Below are 25,852 nucleotides of genomic sequence, written 5' to 3'. Positions count from 1 at the left end.
TCCTGCTCTGTGTCATTCCAGATGGGTAGTCACACCTCATTAACCTGGTCTGTGTAATTCCAGATGGGTAGTCACACCTCATTAACCTGCTCTGTGTCATTCCAGATGGGTCGTCACACCTCATTAACCTGCTCTGTCTAATTCCAGATGGGTAGTCACACCTCATTAACCTGCTCTGTGTAATTCCAGATGTGTAGTCACACCTCATTAACCTGCTCTGTGTCATTCCAGATGGGTAGTCACACCTCATTAACCTGCTCTGTGTCATTCCAGATGGTGTTCACACCTCATTAACCTGCTCTGTGTCATTCCAGATGGTGTCACACCTCATTAACCTGCTCTGTGTCATTCCAGATGTGTAGTCACACCTCATTAACCTGCTCTGTGTAAATCCAGATGGGTAGTCACACCTCATTAACCTGCTCTGTGTAAATCCAGATGGGTGGTCACACCTCATTAACCTGCTCTGTGTAAATCCAGATGGTGTAGTCATACCTCATTAACCTGCTCTGTGTAATTCCAGATGTGTAGTCACACCTCATTAACCTGCTCTGTGTAAATCCAGATGGGTAGTCACACCTCATTAATCTGCTCTGTGTAAATCCAGATGGGTAGTCACACCTCATTAACCTGCTCTGTGTAATTCCAGATGGGTGGTCACACCTCATTATCCTGCTCTGTGTAATTCCAGATGAGTGGTCACACCTCATTAACCTGCTCTGTGTAAATCCAGATGGGTGGTCACACCTCATTATCCTGCTCTGTGTAAATCCAGATGGGTTGTCACACCTCATTAACCTGCTCTGTGTAATTCCAGATGGGTAGTCACACCTCATTATCCTGCTCTGTGTCATTCCAGATGGGTAGTCACACCTCATTAACCTGCTCTGTGTAATTCCAGATGGGTAGTCACACCTCATTAACCTGCTCTGTGTAATTCCAGATGGGTAGTCACACCTCATTAACCTGCTCTGTGTAATTCCAGATGGGTAGTCACACCTCATTAACCTGCTCTGTGTAATTCCAGATGGGTGGTCACACCTCATTAACCTGCTCTGTGTAATTCCAGATGAGTGGTCACACCTCATTAACCTGCTCTGTGTCAATCCAGATGGGTGGTCACACCTCATTAACCTGCTCTGTGTCATTCCAGATGGGTAGTCACACCTCATTAACCTGCTCTGTGTCATTCCAGATGGGTAGTCACACCTCATTAACCTGCTCTGTGTAATTCCAGATGGGTAGTCACACCTCATTAACCTGCTCTGTGTCATTCCAGATGGGTAGTCACACCTCATTAACCTGCTCTGTGTAATTCCAGATGGGTAGTCACACCTCATTAACCTGCTCTGTGTAATTCCAGATGGGTGGTCACACCTCATTAACCTGCTCTGTGTAATTCCAGATGGGTAGTCACACCTCATTAACCTGCTCTGTGTAATTCCAGATGGGTAGTCACACCTCATTAACCTGCTCTGTGTCATTCCAGATGGGTAGTCACACCTCATTAACCTGCTCTGTGTAATTCCAGATGGGTAGTCACACCTCATTAACCTGCTCTGTGTCATTCCAGATGGGTAGTCACACCTCATTAACCTGCTCTGTGTCATTCCAGATGGGTAGTCACACCTCATTATCCTGCTCTGTGTCATTCCAGATGGGTAGTCACACCTCATTAACCTGCTCTGTGTCATTCCAGATGGGTAGTCACACCTCATTAACCTGCTCTGTGTAATTCCAGATGGGTGGTCACACCTCATTAACCTGCTCTGTGTCATTCCAGATGGGTAGTCACACCTCATTAACCTGCTCTGTGTCATTCCAGATGGGTAGTCACACCTCATTAACCTGCTCTGTGTAATTCCAGATGGGTAGTCACACCTCATTAACCTGCTCTGTGTCATTCCAGATGGGTAGTCACACCTCATAATCCTGCTCTGTGTAAATCCAGATGGGTTGTCACACCTCATTATCCTGCTCTGTGTAAATCCAGATGGGTGGTCACACCTCATTATCCTGCTCTGTGTAATTCCAGATGAGTGGTCACACCTCATTAACCTGCTCTGTGTAATTCCAGATGGGTAGTCACACCTCATTAACCTGCTCTGTGTCATTCCAGATGGGTATTCACACCTCATTAACCTGCTCTGTGTAATTCCAGATGGGTATTCACACCTCATTAACCTGCTCTGTGTAATTCCAGATGGGTCGTCACACCTCATTAACCTGCTCTGTGTCATTCCAGATGGGTGGTCACACCTCATTAACCTGCTCTGTGTCATTCCAGATGGGTGGTCACACCTCATTAACCTGCTCTGTGTCATTCCAGATGGGTGGTCACACCTCATTAACCTGCTCTGTGTCATTCCAGATGGGTAGTCACACCTCATTAACCTGCTCTGTGTAATTCCAGATGGGTCGTCACACCTCATTAACCTGCTCTGTGTAATTCCAGATGGTGTTCACACCTCATTAACCTGCTCTGTGTCATTCCAGATGGGTAGTCACACCTCATTAACCTGCTCTGTGTAATTCCAGATGGGTAGTCACACCTCATTAACCTGCTCTGTGTCATTCCAGATGGCTACCCGAGAGATGAGATGATTTACAAGTGGAGGAAGAACTCTGTGGAGACATCCGACCAGAGGTCCTGGAGACTCTATCAGTTTGACTTCATGGGCCTACGCAACACCTCACACATAGTCAAGACAACAGCAGGTAAGGTTGTCTACCGTTAGTGTTATATTTGGTAATAATGTATTTTAATGAATGTGTATGTGGGTGTTCTGAGTCATGCATAAAGATGTTAACTGATACCCTGTCTCCTGCTGGTCACTATCTCTCTATCCCTCTAAACTGACATCTCTTGCAGTTTACCCTTAACAATTCGTAAGAGTAAGAGGCCCAGCCAGAGCCCGGACTTAAACTTGATCGAACTTGATCGAACTTGATCTCTGGAGAGACCTGAAAATAGCTGTGCAGCAATGCTCCCCATCAAACCTGACAGAGCTTGAGAGGATCTGCAGAGAAGAATGGGGAGAAACTCCCCAAATCCACAGACTGTTGTCCTCCCCATTCGGTAGCAACTTCTTCAACACCCAATTTAATCAATTTTTTGACTTTTCTCCACATTGAGGAACAATCTCCTTTTGACTCCAAAATTCCATTGAACTTTTATAGACTCTTCAGCAGAAACCCTTAGATTATTGTGAAGATAACTTTTCACAAGCTCTGGTCCTTGCATAATTGTGCAACCACAGTTTTTTTGTGCTTTCAAGACAAAAGGGAACTCAATAAAAATACAAATAAATAGTTCAAATCGTGACATCAGTGATCTTCAGGTTGGAAAGTCTGAGCTTTAGAAAGATGCAGAGTTTCAGACTTTGAATTCAGAGTTGGATGACCATTCAAAATGATTTTTCCAGTCAGAGTTTGTTTCCCCCGAGTTCTTAGTTGTCTTGAACGCACTGAAGTCTGAAGTCAGAGATTTCTGAGTTCCCAGTTGTTTTGAACACAGCATTTCTGTTGCACGTAAGCTCCCTACATCATCACTACAAGCGCTACGTTATTGGCCAGACCCTCTACACGCCCACATTCTGGATACACCAAACAAAGAGAGTGACTGATCAAACCGTCAATGGAAAGGCAATGCTCAGCGAGAGAGAGAGATAAAAACAACCCCTCCCACTGAGTGAAATTAAAAAAACATGACACTCCATTTTCGTCTGGTTAATAATTGCGTAAATTTCAATAGTTTCCAAACAGAATTTTTTTTTGTTTTTCCCTCCAACTCAGACCACTCCAATATTCTTGCTAGAGAAATTGTTCTTTGCTATAAGACGCAAAAAATGCCATTTTACCATTTTAATTTAGAACAATAAAGTAACGTTTGTTACGTGGAAATTATTTGATATTGAGAAACAAAATGGCTGCATTGGATATTTTAATAGATTTGTTGGTTCTACTACTGTCATGGTTTCAGTCCATGTTGGTTCTAATACTGTCATGGTTTCAGTCCATGTTGGTTCTAATACTGTCATGGTTTCAGTCCATGTTGGTTCTACTACTGTCATGGTTTCAGTCCATGTTGGTTCTACTACTGTCATGGTTTCAGTCCATGTTGGTTCTACTACTGTCATGGTTTCAGTCCATGTTGGTTCTACTACTGTCATGGTTTCAGTCCATGTTGGATCTACTACTGTCATGGTTTCAGTCCATGTTGGATCTACTACTGTCATGGTTTCAGTCCATGTTGGATCTACTACTGTCATGGTTTCAGTCCATGTTGGTTCTAATACTGTCATGGTTTCAGTCCATGTTGGTTCTACTGTCATGGTTTCAGTCCATGTTGGATCTACTACTGTCATGGTTTCAGTCCATGTTGGATCTACTACTGTCATGGTTTCAGTCCATGTTGGATCTACTACTGTCATGGTTTCAGTCCATGTTGGATCTACTACTGTCATGGTTTCAGTCCATGTTGGATCTACTACTGTCATGGTTTCAGTCCATGTTGGATCTACTACTGTCATGGTTTCAGTCCATGTTGGATCTACTACTGTCATGGTTTCAGTCCATGTTGGATCTACTACTGTCATGGTTTCAGTCCATGTTGGATCTACTACTGTCATGGTTTCAGTCCATGTTGGATCTACTACTGTCATGGTTTCAGTCCATGTTGGATCTACTACTGTCATGGTTTCAGTCCATGTTGGTTCTAATACTGTCATGGTTTCAGTCCATGTTGGATCTACTACTGTCATGGTTTCAGTCCATGTTGGATCTACTACTGTCATGGTTTCAGTCCATGTTGGATCTACTACTGTCATGGTTTCAGTCCATGTTGGATCTACTACTGTCATGGTTTCAGTCCATGTTGGATCTACTACTGTCATGGTTTCAGTCCATGTTGGATCTACTACTGTCATGGTTTCAGTCCATGTTGGATCTACTACTGTCATGGTTTCAGTCCATGTTGGATCTACTACTGTCATGGTTTCAGTCCATGTTGGATCTACTACTGTCATGGTTTCAGTCCATGTTGGATCTACTACTGTCATGGTTTCAGTCCATGTTGGATCTACTACTGTCATGGTTTCAGTCCATGTTGGATCTACTACTGTCATGGTTTCAGTCCATGTTGGATCTACTACTGTCATGGTTTCAGTCCATGTTGGATCTACTACTGTCATGGTTTCAGTCCATGTTGGATCTACTACTGTCATGGTTTCAGTCCATGTTGGATCTACTACTGTCATGGTTTCAGTCCATGTTGGATCTACTACTGTCATGGTTTCAGTCCATGTTGGATCTACTACTGTCATGGTTTCAGTCCATGTTGGATCTACTACTGTCATGGTTTCAGTCCATGTTGGATCTACTACTGTCATGGTTTCAGTCCATGTTGGATCTACTACTGTCATGGTTTCAGTCCATGTTGGACCTACTACTGTCATGGTTTCAGTCCATGTTGGATCTAATACTGTCATGGTTTCAGTCCATGTTGGTTCTACTACTGTCATGGTTTCAGTCCATGTTGGACCTACTACTGTCATGGTTTCAGTCCATGTTGGATCTACTACTGTCATGGTTTCAGTCCATGTTGGACCTACTACTGTCATGGTTTCAGTCCATGTTGGATCTACTACTGTCATGGTTTCAGTCCATGTTGGATCTACTACTGTCATGGTTTCAGTCCATGTTGGATCTACTACTGTCATGGTTTCAGTCCATGTTGGATCTACTACTGTCATGGTTTCAGTCCATGTTGGATCTACTACTGTCATGGTTTCAGTCCATGTTGGATCTACTACTGTCATGGTTTCAGTCCATGTTGGATCTACTACTGTCATGGTTTCAGTCCATGTTGGATCTACTACTGTCATGGTTTCAGTCCATGTTGGATCTACTACTGTCATGGTTTCAGTCCATGTTGGATCTACTACTGTCATGGTTTCAGTCCATGTTGGATCTACTACTGTCATGGTTTCAGTCCATGTTGGATCTACTACTGTCATGGTTTCAGTCCGTGTTGGTTTTACTCCTGTGGACTTTCTAGTCCATGCTGTTTCTACTGCTGTGGCCTGTTCTAGTCAATGCTGGTTCTCTCACTGGACAGGGGATAAGGTCCAAGCAATGCAGTCGGTTTTACACCTCTCCTCTCCCCAGGTAATAGGGTCCAAGCCATCCAATCCATTTTGTCGACTTCTCTCCCCAGGTGATGAGGTCCAAGCCATTCAGTCCATGTTCTTCTCCTCTCCTCTCCCCGGGTGATGAGGTCCAAGCCATTCAGTCCATGTTCTTCTCCTCTCCTCTCCCCAGGTGATGAGGTCCAAGCCATTCAGTCCATGTTCCTCTCCTCTCCCCTGGTGATGAGGTCCAAGCCATTCAGTCCATGTTCCTCTCCTCTCCTCTCCCCAGGTGATAGGGTCCAAGCCATTCAGTCCATGTTCCTCTCCTCTCCTCTCCCCAGGTGATGAGGTCCAAGCCATTCAGTCCATGTTCTTCTCCTCTCCTCTCCCCAGGTGATAGGGTCCAAGCCATTCAGTCCATGTTCTTCTCCTCTCCCCTCCCCAGGTGATAGGGTCCAAGCCATTCAGTCCATGTTCCTCTCCTCTCCCCAGGTGATGAGGTCCAAGCCATTCAGTCCATGTTCTTCTCCTCTCCTCTCCCCAGGTGATAGGGTCCAAGCCATTCAGTCCATGTTCCTCTCCTCTCCTCTCCCCCAGGTGATAGGGTCCAAGCCATTCAGTCCATGTTCTTCTCCTCTCCTCTCCCCAGGTGATGAGGTCCAAGCCATTCAGTCCATGTTCTTCTCTCTCCTCTCCCCAGGTGATAGGGTCCAAGCCATTCAGTCCATGTTCTTCTCTTCTCCTCTCCCCAGGTGATAGGGTCCAAGCCATTCAGTCCATGTTCTTCTCCTCTCCTCTCCCCAGGTGATAGGGTCCAAGCCATTCAGTCCATGTTCTTCTCTTCCCTCTCCCCAGGTGATGGGTCCAAGCCATTCAGTCCATGTTCTTCTCTCCCTCTCCCCAGGTGATAGGGTCCAAGACATTCAGTCCATGTTCTTCTCCTCTCCTCTCCCCAGGTGATGAGGTCCAAGCCATTCAGTCCATGTTCCTCTCCTCTCCCCAGGTGATGAGGTGATGAGGTCCAAGCCATTCAGTCCATGTTCTTCTCCTCTCCCCCCCAGGTGATGAGGTCCAAGCCATTCAGTCCATGTTCTTCTCTCCTCTCCCCAGGTGATAGGGTCCAAGCCATTCAGTCCATGTTCCTCTCCTCTCCCCAGGTGATGAGGTCCAAGCCATTCAGTCCATGTTCTTCTCCTCTCCTCTCCCCAGGTGATGAGGGTCCAAGCCATTCAGTCCATGTTCCTCTCCCTCCCCAGGTGATGAGGTCCAAGCCATTCAGTCCATGTTCCTCTCCCCCCCAGGTGATGAGGTCCAAGCCATTCAGTCCATGTTCTTCTCCTCTCCTCTCCCCAGGTGATGAGGTCCAAGCCATTCAGTCCATGTTCCTCTCCCTCCCCAGGTGATAGGGTCCAAGCCATTCAGTCCATGTTCCTCTCCCTCTCCCCAGGTGATGAGGTCCAAGCCATTCAGTCCATGTTCTTCTCTCCCTCTCCCCAGGTGATAGGGTCCAAGCCATTCAGTCCATGTTCTTCTCCTCTCCTCTCCCCAGGTGATGAGGTCCAAGCCATTCAGTCCATGTTCTTCTCCTCTCTCCTCCCCAGGTGATAGGGTCCAAGCCATTCAGTCCATGTTCTTCTCCTCTCTCTCCCCAGGTGATGAGGTCCAAGCCATTCAGTCCATGTTCCTCTCCCCTCCCCAGGTGATAGGGTCCAAGCCATTCAGTCCATGTTCTTCTCCCTCCCCCAGGTGATGAGGTCCAAGCCATTCAGTCCATGTTCTTCTCCTCTCTCCTCCCCAGGTGATAGGGTCCAAGCCATTCAGTCCATGTTCCTCTCCTCTCCCCGGGTGATGAGGTCCAAGCCATTCAGTCAATGTTCTTCTCCTCTCCCCAGGTGATGAGGTCCAAGCCATTCAGTCCATGTTCTTCTCCTCTCCCCAGGTGATGAGGTCCAAGCCATTCAGTCCATGTTCTTCTCCTCTCTCCTCCCCAGGTGATAGGGTCCAAGCCATTCAGTCCATGTTCTTCTCCTCTCCCCAGGTGATAGGGTCCAAGCCATTCAGTCCATGTTCCTCTCCTCTCCCCAGGTGATGAGGTCCAAGCCATTCAGTCCATGTTCTTCTCCTCTCCCCCCCAGGTGATGAGGTCCAAGCCATTCAGTCCATGTTCTTCTCCTCTCCCCAGGTGATAGGGTCCAAGCCATTCAGTCCATGTTCTTCTCCTCTCCCCTCCCCAGGTGATAGGGTCCAAACCATTCAGTCCATGTTCTTCTCCTCTCCCCTCCCCAGGTGATAGGGTCCAAACCATTCAGTCCATGTTCCTCTCCTCTCCCCAGGTGATAGGGTCCAAGCCATTCAGTCCATGTTCTTCTCCTCTCCTCTCCCCAGGTGATGAGGTCCAAGCCATTCAGTCCATGTTCTTCTCCTCTCCCCTCCCCAGGTGATAGGGTCCAAGCCATTCAGTCCATGTTCTTCTCCTCTCCTCTCCCCAGGTGATGAGGTCCAAGCCATTCAGTCCATGTTCCTCTCCTCTCCCCAGGTGATGAGGTCCAAGCCATTCAGTCCATGTTCCTCTCCTCTCCCCAGGTGATAGGGTCCAAGCCATTCAGTCCATGTTCCTCTCCTCTCCCCAGGTGATAGGGTCCAAGCCATTCAGTCCATGTTCTTCTCCTCTCCCCTCCCCAGGTGATAGGGTCCAAGCCATTCAGTCCATGTTCCTCTCCTCTCCCCAGGTGATAGGGTCCAAGCCATTCAGTCCATGTTCCTCTCCTCTCCCCAGGTGATAGGGTCCAAGCCATTCAGTCCATGTTCTTCTCCTCTCCTCTCCCCAGGTGATGAGGTCCAAGCCATTCAGTCCATGTTCTTCTCCTCTCCTCTCCCCAGGTGATGAGGTCCAAGCCATTCAGTCCATGTTCTTCTCCTCTCCTCTCCCCAGGTGATGAGGTCCAAGCCATTCAGTCCATGTTCCTCTCCCCAGGTGATGAGGTCCAAGCCATTCAGTCCATGTTCTTCTCCTCTCCCCTCCCCAGGTGATAGGGTCCAAGCCATTCAGTCCATGTTCTTCTCCTCTCCCCTCCCCAGGTGATAGGGTCCAAGCCATTCAGTCCATGTTCTTCTCCTCTCCTCTCCCCAGGTGATAGGGTCCAAGCCATTCAGTCCATGTTCCTCTCCTCTCCCCAGGTGATAGGGTCCAAGCCATTCAGTCCATGTTCCTCTCCTCTCCCCAGGTGATGAGGTCCAAGCCATTCAGTCCATGTTCTTCTCCTCTCCTCTCCCCAGGTGATGAGGTCCAAGCCATTCAGTCCATGTTCTTCTCCTCTCCTCTCCCCAGGTGATGAGGTCCAAGCCATTCAGTCCATGTTCTTCTCCTCTCCTCTCCCCAGGTGATGAGGTCCAAGCCATTCAGTCCATGTTCCTCTCCTCTCCTCAGGTGATGAGGTCCAAGCCATTCAGTCCATGTTCTTCTCCTCTCCTCTCCCCAGGTGATAGGGTCCAAGCCATTCAGTCCATGTTCCTCTCCCCTCCCCAGGTGATAGGGTCCAAGCCATTCAGTCCATGTTCCTCTCTCCTCTCCTCAGGTGATGAGGGTACAAGCCATTCAGTCCATGTTCCTCTCCTCTCCCCAGGTGATAGGGTCCAAGCCATTCAGTCCATGTTCCTCTCCTCTCCCCAGGTGATGAGGTCCAAGCCATTCAGTCCATGTTCTTCTCCTCTCCTCTCCCCAGGTGATAGGGTCCAAGCCATTCAGTCCATGTTCCTCTCCTCTCCCCAGGTGATAGGGTCCAAGCCATTCAGTCCATGTTCCTCTCCTCTCCCCAGGTGATGAGGTCCAAGCCATTCAGTCCATGTTCTTCTCCTCTCCCCAGGTGATAGGGTCCAAGCCATTCAGTCCATGTTCTTCTCCTCTCCCCAGGTGATAGGGTCCAAGCCATTCAGTCCATGTTCTTCTCCTCTCCCCTCCCCAGGTGATGAGGTCCAAGCCATTCAGTCCATGTTCTTCTCCTCTCCCCAGGTGATGAGGTCCAAGCCATTCAGTCCATTTTCTCCTCTTCTCCCCAGGTGATTACATAGTGATGACAGTGTTATTTGACCTGAGCAGAAGGATGGGCTACTTCACCATCCAGACCTACATCCCCTGTATCCTCACCGTGGTCCTCTCCTGGGTCTCCTTCTGGATCAAGAAAGACGCCACACCAGCCAGAACAGCTCTAGGTAGGCGAACCTCACCGAGCGGTTTTTACCTTACTAGGTTATACTTCTAGGTCCTTAGCCTGGTTACCAGTCTGTTTATGCCACCATGCCACTCCTTGTCATGACAAACATTTGAGGAGTGGCATGAGTCTACAGAACAAGCTGGCGCCCAGCCTCTAGGTCTTACAATGCATGATGATGCCTGCAGGCTTTACTGAAGTAGTGTTGCCCTTAACAAATAACTAGTACATGTACAACTGTGAAATACTGAAGGATTTAATTATTTGGCATTCCAGTCAGTTCTGTATTTTTTTCGTGAAAGGATTACACATCTAGGATTTAACTTTATAATCTTTATGTCATGATTCAGTGAATTCAGATATGCTTGGAAGTCAGTGAAATACTTGAGTATATCGAAAGCTGTTCATGCTTTGATTGTTACATTTAGTAAGGAACTTTGACCCCAGCCTACATGAAAATATTGGTAGGGCAAAGTCGATCAACAAAGCTCCTACGCATCAAACCCAGCACAGTACTGGCCTTAAATACAATGTTAACTGATCAAATTTTGAGTCACACACACAAACATTCTAAAATTTGGGTTATGATCAGTTTATGGCTACTTCACATATCTTAAACACTTATTGCACAGAAGACCACGGTAGTGGGGCATACTTTATAGAGTAGGTTAGCTAGGAAGACCACAGTAGTGGAGCATACTTTATAGAGTAGGCTAGCGAGGAAGACCACGGTAGTGGGGCATACTTTATAGAGTAGGCTAGCTAGGAAGACCACAGTAGTGGAGCATACTTTATAGAGTAGGCTAGCGAGGAAGACCACGGTAGTGCGGCATACTTTATAGAGTAGGCTAGCTAGGAAGACCACGGTAGTGGGGCATACTTTATAGAGTAGGCTAGCTAGGAAGACCACGGTAGTGGGGCATACTTTATAGAGTAGGCTAGCTAGGAAGACCACGGTAGTGGAGCATACTTTATAGAGTAGGCTAGCTAGGAAGACCACGGTAGTGGGGCATACTTTATAGAGTAGGCTAGCTAGGAAGACCACGGTAGTGGGGCATACTTTATAGAGTAGGCTAGCTAGGAAGACCACGGTAGTGCGGCATACTTTATAGAGTAGGCTAGCTAGGAAGACCACGGTAGTGGAGCATACTTTATAGAGTAGGCTAGCTAGGAAGACCACGGTAGTGTGGCATACTTTATAGAGTAGACTAACTAGGAAGACCACAGTAGTGGGGCATACTTTATAGAGTAGGCTAGGACACGGTAGTGCTACTTTATAGAGAAGACCACAGTAGTGGGGCATACTTTATAGAGTAGACTAGCTAGGAAGACCACGGTAGTGGAGCATACTTACTCCCGAGTGGCGCAGCATTCTAAGGCACTGCATCTCAATGCTTGGGACGTCACTACAGACACCCTGGTTCGAATTCAGGCTGTGTCCCATAGGGCGGCGTGAGATTGCCCCAGCATTGTCTGGGTTTGGCCGGTGTAGGCCGTGATTGGGAGTCTCATATTGTCCCAGCGTTGTCTGGGTTTGGACGGTGTAGGCCGTGATTGGGAGTCTCATATTGTCTGGGTTTGGACGGTGTAGGCCGTGATTGGGAGTCTCATATTGTCCCAGCGTTGTCTGGGTTTGGTCGGTGTAGGCCGTGATTGGGAGTCTCATATTGTCCCAGCGTTGTCTGGGTTTGGACGGTGTAGGCCGTGATTGGGAGTCTCATATTGTCCCAGCGTTGTCTGGGTTTGGACGGTGTAGGCCGTGATTGGGAGTCTCATATTGTCCCAGCGTTGTCTGGGTTTGGACGGTGTAGACGGTGTAGGCCGTGATTGGGCGTGATTGGGAATCTCATATTGTCTGCTAAGCTACCTAGCTTGACGAAGTGGTACCAGTGCGTGGTACCTTGCTATCACATCAGTCCTATGACAGTTACCGGGCATAAGATGTTGATTTATCTGTGGCCAATGGTCAACTAGCCTTCTTGGGAGAGGGCACTTCTACTGTAAATCAATGGAGCACTAAAGATTGGCTTTTGCCGGCCAGCTCTCTCAGCAGGTACTGCTGTGACATAGTGTCCCCATGAATGACAGCACCCTGAGCCAATCACGCACAATCAGAGAAGATCAATGACACCCTCGCTCTAATTTCTCTGTCTGCCTCTCCACCACAGAAAGCACTGAGCGAAGGATTGAACAGCTGCATTAGGAAGCTGCTTTACTCTACAAAAATGTAGCTAAACAACAATGCAATGGGAAAACGACCACATATTGGTATTACATCAAGCTATTTTTGTATTAAATTAAATTGTTTGCTTACTGATATGATATATTGTTGTGATATGAAATAACAGAATAGCATGCAACATATCCTCAATATTGGTGTTACTGAGCTGTCTGTTTGTCCTTGCTGTCTGTTTGTTACTGAGCTGTCTGTTTGTTACTGAGCTGTCTGTTTGTCCTTGCTGTCTGTTTGTTACTGAGCTGTCTGTTTGTTACTGAGCTGTCTGTTACTGAGCTGTCTGTTTGTTACTGAGCTGTCTGTTACTGTTTGTTTGTTACTGAGCTGTCTGTTTGTCCTTGCTGTCTGTTTGTTACTGAGCTGTCTGTTTGTCCTTGCTGTCTGTTTGTTACTGAGCTGTCTGTTTGTTACTGAGCTGTCTGTTTGTCCTTGCTGTCTGTTTGTTACTGAGCTGTCTGTTTGTTACTGAGCTGTCTGTTTGTTACTGAGCTGTCTGTTTGTTACTGAGCTGTCTGTTTGTTACTGAGCTGTCTGTTTGTCCTGCTGTCTGTTTGTTACTGAGCTGTCTGTTTGTCCTTGCTGTCTGTTTGTTACTGAGCTGTCTGTTTGTCCTTGCTGTCTGTTTGTTACTGAGCTGTCTGTTTGTCCTTGCTGTCTGTTTGTTACTGAGCTGTCTGTTTGTCCTTGCTGTCTGTTTGTTACTGAGCTGTCTGTTTGTCCTTGCTGTCTGTTTGTTACTGAGCTGTCTGTTTGTCCTTGCTGTCTGTTTGTTACTGAGCTGTCTGTTTGTTACTGAGCTGTCTGTTTGTTACTGAGCTGTCTGTTTGTTACTGAGCTGTCTGTTTGTTACTGAGCTGTCTGTTTGTCCTTGCTGTCTGTTTGTTACTGAGCTGTCTGTTTGTTACTGAGCTGTCTGTTTGTTACTGAGCTGTCTGTTTGTTACTGAGCTGTCTGTTTGTTACTGAGCTGTCTGTTTGTCCTTGCTGTCTGTTTGTTACTGAGCTGTCTGTTTGTCCTTGCTGTCTGTTTGTTACTGAGCTGTCTGTTTGTCCTTGCTGTCTGTTTGTTACTGAGCTGTCTGTTTGTCCTTGCTGTCTGTTTGTTACTGAGCTGTCTGTTTGTCCTTGCTGTCTGTTTGTTACTGAGCTGTCTGTTTGTCCTTGCTGTCTGTTTGTTACTGAGCTGTCTGTTTGTCCTTGCTGTCTGTTTGTTACTGAGCTGTCTGTTTGTTACTGAGCTGTCTGTTTGTTACTGAGCTGTCTGTTTGTCCTTTGTCTGTTTGTTACTGGCTGTCTGTTTGTTACTGAGCTGTCTGTTTGTTACTGAGCTGTCTGTTTGTCCTTGCTGTCTGTTTGTTACTGTGTCTGTTTGTTACTGATGTCTGTTTGTCCTTGCTGTCTGTTTGTTACTGAGCTGTCTGTTTGTTACTGAGCTGTCTGTTTGTTACTGAGCTGTCTGTTTGTTACTGAGCTGTCTGTTTGTTACTGAGCTGTCTGTTTGTCCTTGCTGTCTGTTTGTTACATGTCTGTTTGTCCTTGCTGTCTGTTTGTTACTGAGCTGTCTGTTTGTCCTTGCTGTCTGTTTGTTACTGAGCTGTCTGTTTGTCCTTGCTGTCTGTTTGTTACTGCCTGTCTGTTTGTCCTTGCTGTCGTTTGTTACTGCTGTCTGTTTGTCCTTGCTGTCTGTTTGTTACTGATGTCTGTTTGTCCTTGCTGTCTGTTTGTTACTGAGCTGTCTGTTTGTTACTGAGCTGTCTGTTTGTTACTGAGCTGTCTGTTTGTCCTTGCTGTCTGTTTGTTACTGTGTCTGTTTGTTACTGAGCTGTCTGTTTGTTACTGAGCTGTCTGTTTGTCCTTGCTGTCTGTTTGTTACTGCTGTCTGTTTGTTACTCTGTCTGTTTGTCCTTGCTGTCTGTTTGTTATGAGCTGTCTGTTTGTTACTGTGTCTGTTTGTTACTGAGCTGTCTGTTTGTTACTGCTGTCTGTTTGTTACTGAGCTGTCTGTTTGTCCTTGCTGTCTGTTTGTTACTGAGCTGTCTGTTTGTCCTTGCTGTCTGTTTGTTACTGAGCTGTCTGTTTGTCCTTGCTGTCTGTTTGTTACTGAGCTGTCTGTTTGTCCTTGCTGTCTGTTTGTTACTGAGCTGTCTGTTTGTCCTTGCTGTCTGTTTGTTACTGAGCTGTCTGTTTGTCCTTGCTGTCTGTTTGTTACTGAGCTGTGTTGATGAGTAGGTCAGTCTCTCAGCTTGCAGCCATGTTGCTTCTCTTCTTTCATAATGCTTTCTTACCTTTTCTTTCCTTGAACTGCCTCCTCTCCATTAGTTAATGTGCAGTCCTGTGGAACGTTCTGGTTACTGCCTCCTGTCCATTAGTTAATATGCAGTCCTGTGGAACGTTCTGGTTACTGCCTGGTCTCCATTAGTTAATATGCAGTCCTGTGGAACGTTCTGGTTACTACCTCCTCTCCATTAGTTAATATGCAGTCCTGTGGAACGTTCTGGTTACTGCCTCCTCTCCATTAGTTAATATGCAGTCCTGTGGAACGTTCTGGTTACTGCCTCCTCTCCATTAGTTCATATGCAGTCCTGTGGAACGTTCTGGTTACTACCTCCTCACCATTAGTTAATATGCAGTCCTGTGGAACGTTCTGGTTACTGCCTCCTCTCCATTAGTTAATATGCAGTCCTGAGGAACGTTCTGGTTACTGCCTCCTCTCCATTAGTTCATGTGCAGTCCTGTGGAACGTTCTGGTTACTGCCTCCTCTCCATTAGTTAATATGCAGTCCTGTGGAACGTTCTGGTTACTGCCTCCTCTCCATTAGTTAATATGCAGTCCTGTGGAACGTTCTGGTTACTGCCTGCTCTCCATTAGTTAATATGCAGTCCTGTGGAACGTTCTGGTTACTGCCTCCTCTCCATTAGTTAATATGCAGTCCTGTGGAACGTTCTGGTTACTGCCTCCTCTCCATTAGTTAATATGCAGTCCTGTGGAACGTTCTGGTTACTGCCTGCTCTCCAATAGTTCATGTGCAGTCCTGTGGAACGTTCTGGTTACTGCCTGCTCTCCATTAGTTAATATGCAGTCCTGTGGAACGTTCTGGTTACTGCCTCCTCTCCATTAGTTAATATGCAGTCCTGTGGAACGTTCTGGTTACTGCCTCCTCTCCATTAGTTAATATGCAGTCCTGTGGAACGTTCTGGTTACTGCCTCCTCTCCATTAGTTAATATGCAGTCCTGTGGAACGTTCTGGTTACTGCCTCCTCTCCATTAGTTAATATGCAGTCCTGTGGAACGTTCTGGTTACTGCCTCCTCTCCATTAGTTAATGTGCAGTCCTGTGGAACGTTCTGGTTACTGCCTCCTCTCCATTAGTTAATGTGCAGTCCTGTGGAACGTTCTGGTTACTGCCTCCTCTCCATTAGTTAATATGCAGTCCTGTGGAACGTTCTGGTTACTGCCTCCTCTCCATTAGTTAATATGCAGTCCTGTGGAACGTTCTGGTTACTGCCTGCTCTCCATTAGTTCATGTGCAGTCCTGTGGAACGTTCTGGTTACTGCCTCCTCTCCATTAGTTAATATGCAGTCCTGTGGAACGTTCTGGTTACTGCCTTCTCTCCATTAGTTCATGTGCAGTCCTGTGGAACGTTCTGGTTACTGCCTCCTCTCCATTAGTTAATATGCAGTCCTGTGGAACGTTCTGGTTACTGCCTCCTCTCCATTAGTTAATATGCAGTCCTGTGGAACGTTCTGGTTACTGCCTCCTCTCCATTAGTTAATATGCAGTCCTGTGGAACGTTCTGGTTACTGCCTCCTCTCCATTAGTTAATATGCAGTCCTGTGGAACGTTCTGGTTACTACCTCCTCTCCATTAGTTAATATGCAGTCCTGTGGAACGTTCTGGTTACTGCCTCCTCTCCATTAGTTAATATGCAGTCCTGTGGAACGTTCTGGTTACTGCCTGCTCTCCATTAGTTAATATGCAGTCCTGTGGAACGTTCTGGTTACTGCCTCCTCACCATTAGTTAATGTGCAGTCCTGTGGAACGTTCTGGTTACTGCCTCCTCTCCATTAGTTAATATGCAGTCCTGTGGAACGTTCTGGTTACTGCCTCCTCTCCATTAGTTAATATGCAGTCCTGTGGAACGTTCTGGTTACTGCCTGCTCTCCATTAGTTCATGTGCAGTCCTGTGGAACGTTCTGGTTACTGCCTCCTCTCCATTAGTTAATATGCAGTCCTGTGGAACGTTCTGGTTACTGCCTCCTCTCCATTAGTTAATGTGCAGTCCTGTGGAACGTTCTGGTTACTGCTTCCTCTCCATTAGTTAATATGCAGTCCTGTGGAACGTTCTGGTTACTGCCTCCTGTCCATTAGTTAATATGCAGTCCTGTGGAACGTTCTGGTTACTGCCTCCTCTCCATTAGTTAATATGCAGTCCTGTGGAACGTTCTGGTTACTGCCTCCTCTCCATTAGTTAATATGCAGTCCTGTGGAACGTTCTGGTTACTGCCTCCTCTCCATTAGTTAATATGCAGTCCTGTGGAACGTTCTGGTTACTGCCTCCTCTCCATTAGTTAATATGCAGTCCTGTGGAACGTTCTGGTTACTGCCTCCTCTCCATTAGTTAATATGCAGTCCTGTGGAACGTTCTGGTTACTGCCTCCTCTCCATTAGTTAATATGCAGTCCTGTGGAACGTTCTGGTTACTGCCTCCTCTCCATTAGTTAATATGCAGTCCTGTGGAACGTTCTGGTTACTGCCTCCTCTCCATTAGTTAATGTGCAGTCCTGTGGAACGTTCTGGTTACTGCCTCCTCTCTATTAGTTAATATGCAGTCCTGTGGAACGTTCTGGTTACTGCCTCCTGTCCATTAGTTAATATGCAGTCCTGTGGAACGTTCTGGTTACTGCCTCCTCTCCATTAGTTAATATGCAGTCCTGTGGAACGTTCTGGTTACTGCCTCCTCTCTATTAGTTAATATGCAGTCCTGTGGAACGTTCTGGTTACTGCTTCCTCTCCATTAGTTAATGTGCAGTCCTGTGGAACGTTCTGGTTACTGCCTCCTCTCCATTAGTTAATATGCAGTCCTGTGGAACGTTCTGGTTACTGCCTGCTCTCCATTAGTTAATGTGCAGTCCTGTGGAACGTTCTGGTTACTGCCTCCTCTCCATTAGTTAATATGCAGTCCTGTGGAACGTTCTGGTTACTGCCTCCTCTCTATTAGTTAATATGCAGTCCTGTGGAACGTTCTGGTTACTGCCTCCTCTCCATTAGTTAATATGCAGTCCTGTGGAATGTTCTGGTTACTGCCTGCTCTCCATTAGTTAATATGCAGTCCTGTGGAACGTTCTGGTTACTGCCTCCTCTCCATTAGTTAATATGCAGTCCTGTGGAACGTTCTGGTTACTGCCTCCTCACCATTAGTTAATATGCAGTCCTGTGAAACGTTCTGGTTACTACCTCCTCTCCATTAGTTAATGTGCAGTCCTGTGGAACGTTCTGGTTACTGCCTCCTCTCCATTAGTTAATATGCAGTCCTGTGGAACGTTCTGGTTACTGCCTCCTCTCCATTAGTTAATATGCAGTCCTGTGGAACGTTCTGGTTACTGCCTCCTCTCCATTAGTTAATATGCAGTCCTGTGGAACGTTCTGGTTACTACCTCCTCTCCATTAGTTAATATGCAGTCCTGTGGAACGTTCTGGTTACTGCCTCCTCTCCATTAGTTAATATGCAGTCCTGTGGAACGTTCTGGTTACTGCCTGCTCTCCATTAGTTAATATGCAGTCCTGTGGAACGTTCTGGTTACTGCCTCCTCTCCATTAGTTAATATGCAGTCCTGTGGAACGTTCTGGTTACTGCCTCCTCTCCATTAGTTAATATGCAGTCCTGTGGAACGTTCTGGTTACTGCCTCCTCACCATTAGTTCATGTGCAGTCCTGTGGAACGTTCTGGTTACTGCCTCCTCTCCATTAGTTAATATGCAGTCCTGTGGAACGTTCTGGTTACTGCCTCCTCTCCATTAGTTAATATGCAGTCCTGTGGAACGTTCTGGTTACTGCCTGCTCTCCATTAGTTCATGTGCAGTCCTGTGGAACGTTCTGGTTACTGCCTCCTCTCCATTAGTTAATATGCAGTCCTGTGGAACGTTCTGGTTACTGCCTCCTCTCCATTAGTTAATATGCAGTCCTGTGGAACGTTCTGGTTACTGCCTCCTCTCCATTAGTTAATATGCAGTCCTGTGGAACGTTCTGGTTACTGCCTGCTCTCCATTAGTTCATGTGCAGTCCTGTGGAACGTTCTGGTTACTGCCTCCTCTCCATTAGTTAATATGCAGTCCTGTGGAACGTTCTGGTTACTGCCTCCTCTCCATTAGTTAATGTGCAGTCCTGTGGAACGTTCTGGTTACTGCTTCCTCTCCATTAGTTAATATGCAGTCCTGTGGAACGTTGTGGTTACTGCCTCCTGTCCATTAGTTAATATGCAGTCCTGTGGAACGTTCTGGTTACTGCCTCCTCTCCATTAGTTAATATGCAGTCCTGTGGAACGTTCTGGTTACTGCCTCCTCTCCATTAGTTAATATGCAGTCCTGTGGAACGTTCTGGTTACTGCTTCCTCTCCATTAGTTAATATGCAGTCCTGTGGAACGTTCTGGTTACTGCCTCCTCTCTATTAGTTAATATGCAGTCCTGTGGAACGTTCTGGTTACTGCCTCCTCTCCATTAGTTAATATGCAGTCCTGTGGAACGTTCTGGTTACTGCCTCCTCTCCATTAGTTAATATGCAGTCCTGTGGAACGTTCTGGTTACTGCCTCCTCTCCATTAGTTAATATGCAGTCCTGTGGAACGTTCTGGTTACTGCCTCCTCTCCATTAGTTAATATGCAGTCCTGTGGAACGTTCTGGTTACTGCCTCCTCTCTATTAGTTAATATGCAGTCCTGTGGAACGTTCTGGTTACTGCCTCCTGTCCATTAGTTAATATGCAGTCCTGTGGAACGTTCTGGTTACTGCCTCCTCTCCATTAGTTAATATGCAGTCCTGTGGAACGTTCTGGTTACTGCCTCCTCTCCATTAGTTAATATGCAGTCCTGTGGAACGTTCTGGTTACTGCTTCCTCTCCATTAGTTAATGTGCAGTCCTGTGGAACGTTCTGGTTACTGCCTCCTCTCCATTAGTTAATATGCAGTCCTGTGGAACGTTCTGGTTACTGCCTGCTCTCCATTAGTTAATGTGCAGTCCTGTGGCACGTTCTGGTTACTGCCTCCTCTCCATTAGTTAATATGCAGTCCTGTGGAACGTTCTGGTTACTGCCTCCTCTCTATTAGTTAATATGCAGTCCTGTGGAACGTTCTGGTTACTGCCTCCTCTCCATTAGTTAATATGCAGTCCTGTGGAATGTTCTGGTTACTGCCTGCTCTCCATTAGTTAATATGCAGTCCTGTGGAACGTTCTGGTTACTGCCTCCTCTCCATTAGTTAATATGCAGTCCTGTGGAACGTTCTGGTTACTGCCTCCTCACCATTAGTTAATATGCAGTCCTGTGAAACGTTCTGGTTACTACCTCCTCTCCATTAGTTAATGTGCAGTCCTGTGGAACGTTCTGGTTACTGCCTCCTCTCCATTAGTTAATATGCAGTCCTGTGGAACGTTCTGGTTACTGCCTCCTCTCCATTAGTTAATATGCAGTCCTGTGGAACGTTCTGGTTACTGCCTCCTCTCCATTAGTTAATATGCAGTCCTGTGGAACGTTCTGGTTACTACCTCCTCTCCATTAGTTAATATGCAGTCCTGTGGAACGTTCTGGTTACTGCCTCCTCTCCATTAGTTAATATGCAGTCCTGTGGAACGTTCTGGTTACTGCCTGCTCTCCATTAGTTAATATGCCCTGTGGAACGTTCTGGTTACTGCCTCCTCTCCATTAGTTAATATGCAGTCCTGTGGAACGTTCTGGTTACTGCCTCCTCTCCATTAGTTAATATGCAGTCCTGTGGAACGTTCTGGTTACTGCCTCCTCTCCATTAGTTAATATGCAGTCCTGTGGAACGTTCTGGTTACTGCCTCCTCTCCATTAGTTAATATGCAGTCCTGTGGAACGTTCTGGTTACTGCCTCCTCTCCATTAGTTAATATGCAGTCCTGTGGAACGTTCTGGTTACTGCCTGCTCTCCATTAGTTAATATGCAGTCCTGTGGAACGTTCTGGTTACTGCCTCCTCTCCATTAGTTAATATGCAGTCCTGTGGAACGTTCTGGTTACTGCCTCCTCTCCATTAGTTAATATGCAGTCCTGTGGAACGTTCTGGTTACTGCTTCCTCTCCATTAGTTAATATGCAGTCCTGTGGAACGTTCTGGTTACTGCCTCCTCTCCATTAGTTAATATGCAGTCCTGTGGAACGTTCTGGTTACTGCCTCCTCTCCATTAGTTAATATGCAGTCCTGTGGAACGTTCTGGTTACTGCCTCCTCTCCATTAGTTAATATGCAGTCCTGTGGAACGTTCTGGTTACTGCCTCCTCTCCATTAGTTAATATGCAGTCCTGTGGAACGTTCTGGTTACTGCCTCCTCTCCATTAGTTAATATGCAGTCCTGTGGAACGTTCTGGTTACTGCCTCCTCTCCATTAGTTAATATGCAGTCCTGTGGAACGTTCTGGTTACTGCCTCCTCTCCATTAGTTAATATGCAGTCCTGTGGAACGTTCTGGTTACTGCCTCCTCTCCATTAGTTAATGTGCAGTCCTGTGGAACGTTCTGGTTACTGCCTCCTCTCCATTAGTTAATATGCAGTCCTGTGGAACGTTCTGGTTACTGCCTCCTCTCCATTAGTTAATATGCAGTCCTGTGGAACGTTCTGGTTACTGCCTCCTCTCCATTAGTTAATATGCAGTCCTGTGGAACGTTCTGGTTACTGCCTCCTCTCTATTAGTTAATATGCAGTCCTGTGGAACGTTCTGTTAATGTTCCTGTGGAACGTTCTGGTTACTGCCTCCTCTCCATTAGTTAATATGCAGTCCTGTGGAACGTTCTGGTTACTGCCTCCTCTCCATTAGTTAATATGCAGTCCTGTGGAACGTTCTGGTTACTGCCTCCTCTCCATTAGTTAATATGCAGTCCTGTGGAACGTTCTGGTTACTGCCTCCTCTCCATTAGTTAATATGCAGTCCTGTGGAACGTTCTGGTTACGTTCTGGTTACTGCCTCCTCTCCATTAGTTAATATGCAGTCCTGTGGAACGTTCTGGTTACTGCCTCCTCTCCATTAGTTAATATGCAGTCCTGTGGAACGTTCTGGTTACTGCCTGCTCTCCATTAGTTAATATGCAGTCCTGTGGAACGTTCTGGTTACTGCCTCCTCTCCATTAGTTAATATGCAGTCCTGTGGAACGTTCTGGTTACTGCCTCCTCTCCATTAGTTAATATGCAGTCCTGTGGAACGTTCTGGTTACTGCCTCCTCTCCATTAGTTAATATGCAGTCCTGTGGAACGTTCTGGTTACTGCCTCCTCTCCATTAGTTAATATGCAGTCCTGTGGAACGTTCTGGTTACTGCCTCCTCTCCATTAGTTAATATGCAGTCCTGAGGAACGTTCTGGTTACTGCCTCCTCTCCATTAGTTAATATGCAGTCCTGTGGAACGTTCTGGTTACTGCCTCCTCTCCATTAGTTAATATGCAGTCCTGTGGAACGTTCTGGTTACTGCCTCCTCTCCATTAGTTAATATGCAGTCCTGTGGAACGTTCTGGTTACTGCCTCCTCTCCATTAGTTAATATGCAGTCCTGTGGAACGTTCTGGTTACTGCCTCCTCTCCATTAGTTAATATGCAGTCCTGTGGAACGTTCTGGTTACTGCCTCCTCTCTATTAGTTAATATGCAGTCCTGTGGAACGTTCTGGTTACTGCCTCCTCTCCATTAGTTAATATGCAGTCCTGTGGAACGTTCTGGTTACTGCCTCCTCTCCATTAGTTAATATGCAGTCCTGTGGAACGTTCTGGTTACTGCCTCCTCTCCATTAGTTAATATGCAGTCCTGTGGAGCGTTCTGGTTACTGCCTCCTCTCCATTCTGGTTAATATTCATGTGCAGTCCTGTGGAACGTTCTGGTTACTGCCTCCTCTCTATTAGTTCATATGCAGTCCTGTGGAACGTTCTGGTTACTGCCTCCTCTCTATTAGTTAATGTGCAGTCCTGTGGAACGTTCTGGTTACTGCCTCCTCTCTATTAGTTAATATGCAGTCCTGTGGAACGTTCTGGTTACTGCCTCCTCTCCATTAGTTAATATGCAGTCCTGTGGAACGTTCTGGTTACTGCCTCCTCTCCATTAGTTAATGTGCAGTCCTGTGGAACGTTCTGGTTACTGCCTCCTCTCCATTAGTTAATATGCAGTCCTGTGGAACGTTCTGGTTACTGCCTCCTCTCCATTAGTTAATATGCAGTCCTGTGGAACGTTCTGGTTACTGCCTCCTCTCCATTAGTTAATATGCAGTCCTGTGGAACGTTCTGGTTACTGCCTCCTCTCCATTAGTTAATATGCAGTCCTGTGGAACGTTCTGGTTACTGCCTCCTCTCTATTAGTTAATATGCAGTCCTGTGGAACGTTCTGGTTACTGCCTCCTCTCCATTAGTTAATGTGCAGTCCTGTGGAACGTTCTGGTTACTGCCTCCTCTCCATTAGTTAATATGCAGTCCTGTGGAACGTTCTGGTTACTGCTCTCTCTATTAGTTATGTGCAGTCCTGTGGAACGTTCTGGTTACTGCCTCCTCTCCATTAGTTAATATGCAGTCCTGTGGAACGTTCTGGTTACTGCCTCCTCTCCATTAGTTAATATGCAGTCCTGTGGAACGTTCTGGTTACTGCCTCCTCTCCATTAGTTAATATGCAGTCCTGTGGAACGTTCTGGTTACTGCCTCCTCTCCATTAGTTAATGTGCAGTCCTGTGGAACGTTCTGGTTACTGCCTCCTCTCCATTAGTTAATATGCAGTCCTGTGGAACGTTCTGGTTACTGCCTCCTCTCCATTAGTTAATATGCAGTCCTGTGGAACGTTCTGGTTACTGCCTTCTTAATATGCAGTCCTGTGGACGTTCTGCTGCCTCCTCTCCATTAGTTAATATGCAGTCCTGTGGAACGTTCTGGTTACTGCCTCCTCTCCATTAGTTAATATGCAGTCCTGTGGAACGTTCTGGTTACTGCCTCCTCTCCATTAGTTAATATGCAGTCCTGTGGAACGTTCTGGTTACTGCCTCCTCTCCATTAGTTAATATGCAGTCCTGTGGAACGTTCTGGTTACTGCCTCCTCTCCATTAGTTAATATGCAGTCCTGTGGAACGTTCTGGTTACTGCCTCCTCTCCATTAGTTAATATGCAGTCCTGTGGAACGTTCTGGTTACTGCCTCCTCTCCATTAGTTAATATGCAGTCCTGTGGAACGTTCTGTGGAACGTTCTGGTTACTGCCTCCTCTCCATTAGTTAATATGCAGTCCTGTGGAACGTTCTGGTTACTGCCTCTCTCCATTAGTTAATATGCAGTCCTGTGGAACGTTCTGGTTACTGCCTCTCTCCATTAGTTAATATGCAGTCCTGTGGAACGTTCTGGTTACTGCCTCCTCTCCATTAGTTAATATGCAGTCCTGTGGAACGTTCTGGTTACTGCCTCCTCTCCATTAGTTAATGTGCAGTCCTGTGGAACGTTCTGGTTACTGCCTCCTCTCCATTAGTTAATATGCAGTCCTGTGGAACGTTCTGGTTACTGCCTCCTCTCCATTAGTTAATATGCAGTCCTGTGGAACGTTCTGGTTACGTTCTGTTAATATTCCTGTGGAACTGCCTCCTCTCCATTAGTTAATGTGCAGTCCTGTGGAACGTTCTGGTTACTGCCTCCTGTCCATTAGTTAATATGCAGTCCTGTGGAACGTTCTGGTTACTGCCTCCTCTCCATTAGTTAATATGCAGTCCTGTGGAACGTTCTGGTTACTACCTCCTCTCCATTAGTTAATATGCAGTCCTGTGGAACGTTCTGGTTACTGCCTCCTCTCCATTAGTTAATATGCAGTCCTGTGGAACGTTCTGGTTACTGCCTCCTCTCCATTAGTTAATATGCAGTCCTGTGGAACGTTCTGGTTACTGCCTCCTCTCCATTAGTTAATATGCAGTCCTGTGGAACGTTCTGGTTACTGCCTCCTCTCCATTAGTTAATATGCAGTCCTGTGGAACGTTCTGGTTACTGCCTCCTCTCCATTAGTTAATATGCAGTCCTGTGGAACGTTCTGGTTACTGCCTCCTCTCCATTAGTTAATATGCAGTCCTGTGGAACGTTCTGGTTACTGCCTCCTCTCCATTAGTTAATATGCAGTCCTGAGGAACGTTCTGGTTACTGCCTCCTCTCCATTAGTTAATATGCAGTCCTGAGGAACGTTCTGGTTACTGCCTCCTCTCCATTAGTTAATATGCAGTCCTGTGGAACGTTCTGGTTACTGCCTGCTCTCCATTAGTTAATATGCAGTCCTGTGGAACGTTCTGGTTACTGCCTCCTCTCCATTAGTTAATATGCAGTCCTGTGGAACGTTCTGGTTACTGCCTCCTCTCCATTAGTTAATATGCAGTCCTGTGGAACGTTCTGGTTACTGCCTCCTCTCTATTAGTTAATATGCAGTCCTGTGGAACGTTCTGGTTACTGCCTCCTCTCTATTAGTTAATATGCAGTCCTGTGGAACGTTCTGGTTACTGCCTCCTCTCCATTAGTTAATATGCAGTCCTGTGGAACGTTCTGGTTACTGCCTCCTCTCCATTAGTTAATATGCATCCTGTGGAGTTCTGGTTACTGCTCTCTCCATTAGTTAATATGAACGTTCTGGTTACTGCCTCCTCTCCATTAGTTAATATGCAGTCCTGTGGAACGTTCTGGTTACTGCCTCCTCTCCATTAGTTAATATGCAGTCCTGTGGAACGTTCTGGTTACTGCCTCCTCTCCATTAGTTAATATGCAGTCCTGTGGAACGTTCTGGTTACTGCCTCCTCTCCATTAGTTAATATGCAGTCCTGTGGAACGTTCTGGTTACTGCCTCCTCTCCATTAGTTAATATGCAGTCCTGTGGAACGTTCTGGTTACTGCCTCCTCTCTATTAGTTAATATGCAGTCCTGTGGAACGTTCTGGTTACTGCCTCCTCTCCATTAGTTAATGTGCAGTCCTGTGGAACGTTCTGGTTACTGCCTCCTCTCCATTAGTTAATATGCAGTCCTGTGGAACGTTCTGGTTACTGCCTCCTCTCCATTAGTTAATATGCAGTCCTGTGG

General features: G+C 46.5%; 1 protein-coding gene and 1 long non-coding RNA gene across 2 annotated transcripts in view; one reads left to right on the top strand and one right to left on the bottom strand.

The window, feature by feature from the left end:
- The window catches only part of LOC127908780 (gamma-aminobutyric acid receptor subunit gamma-3), a 361,942-nt gene that overhangs the window by 310,615 nt on the left and 25,475 nt on the right, over nt 1–25,852 (top strand). Inside the window, exons 6-7 of the mRNA XM_052468107.1 lie at nt 2,581–2,718; nt 10,188–10,340. Coding sequence (XP_052324067.1) covers nt 2,581–2,718; nt 10,188–10,340 — 291 coding nt within the window. The remainder of the gene's footprint in view (nt 1–2,580; nt 2,719–10,187; nt 10,341–25,852) is intronic.
- Nucleotides 824–2,108, bottom strand: LOC127908781 (uncharacterized). The gene is made up of 3 exons (XR_008068396.1): nt 2,059–2,108; nt 1,723–1,764; nt 824–882 (listed from the first exon to the last, which is right to left on the bottom strand). It is a non-coding gene; the product is annotated as an uncharacterized LOC127908781 (long non-coding RNA).

This window comes from Oncorhynchus keta, chromosome 1 (assembly GCF_023373465.1).
Source record: "Oncorhynchus keta strain PuntledgeMale-10-30-2019 chromosome 1, Oket_V2, whole genome shotgun sequence".
Lineage (NCBI taxonomy): Eukaryota > Metazoa > Chordata > Actinopteri > Salmoniformes > Salmonidae > Oncorhynchus > Oncorhynchus keta.
The sequence above is the reverse complement of the archived record's forward strand: the minus strand, read 5'-3'. Positions and strand labels throughout refer to the sequence as shown.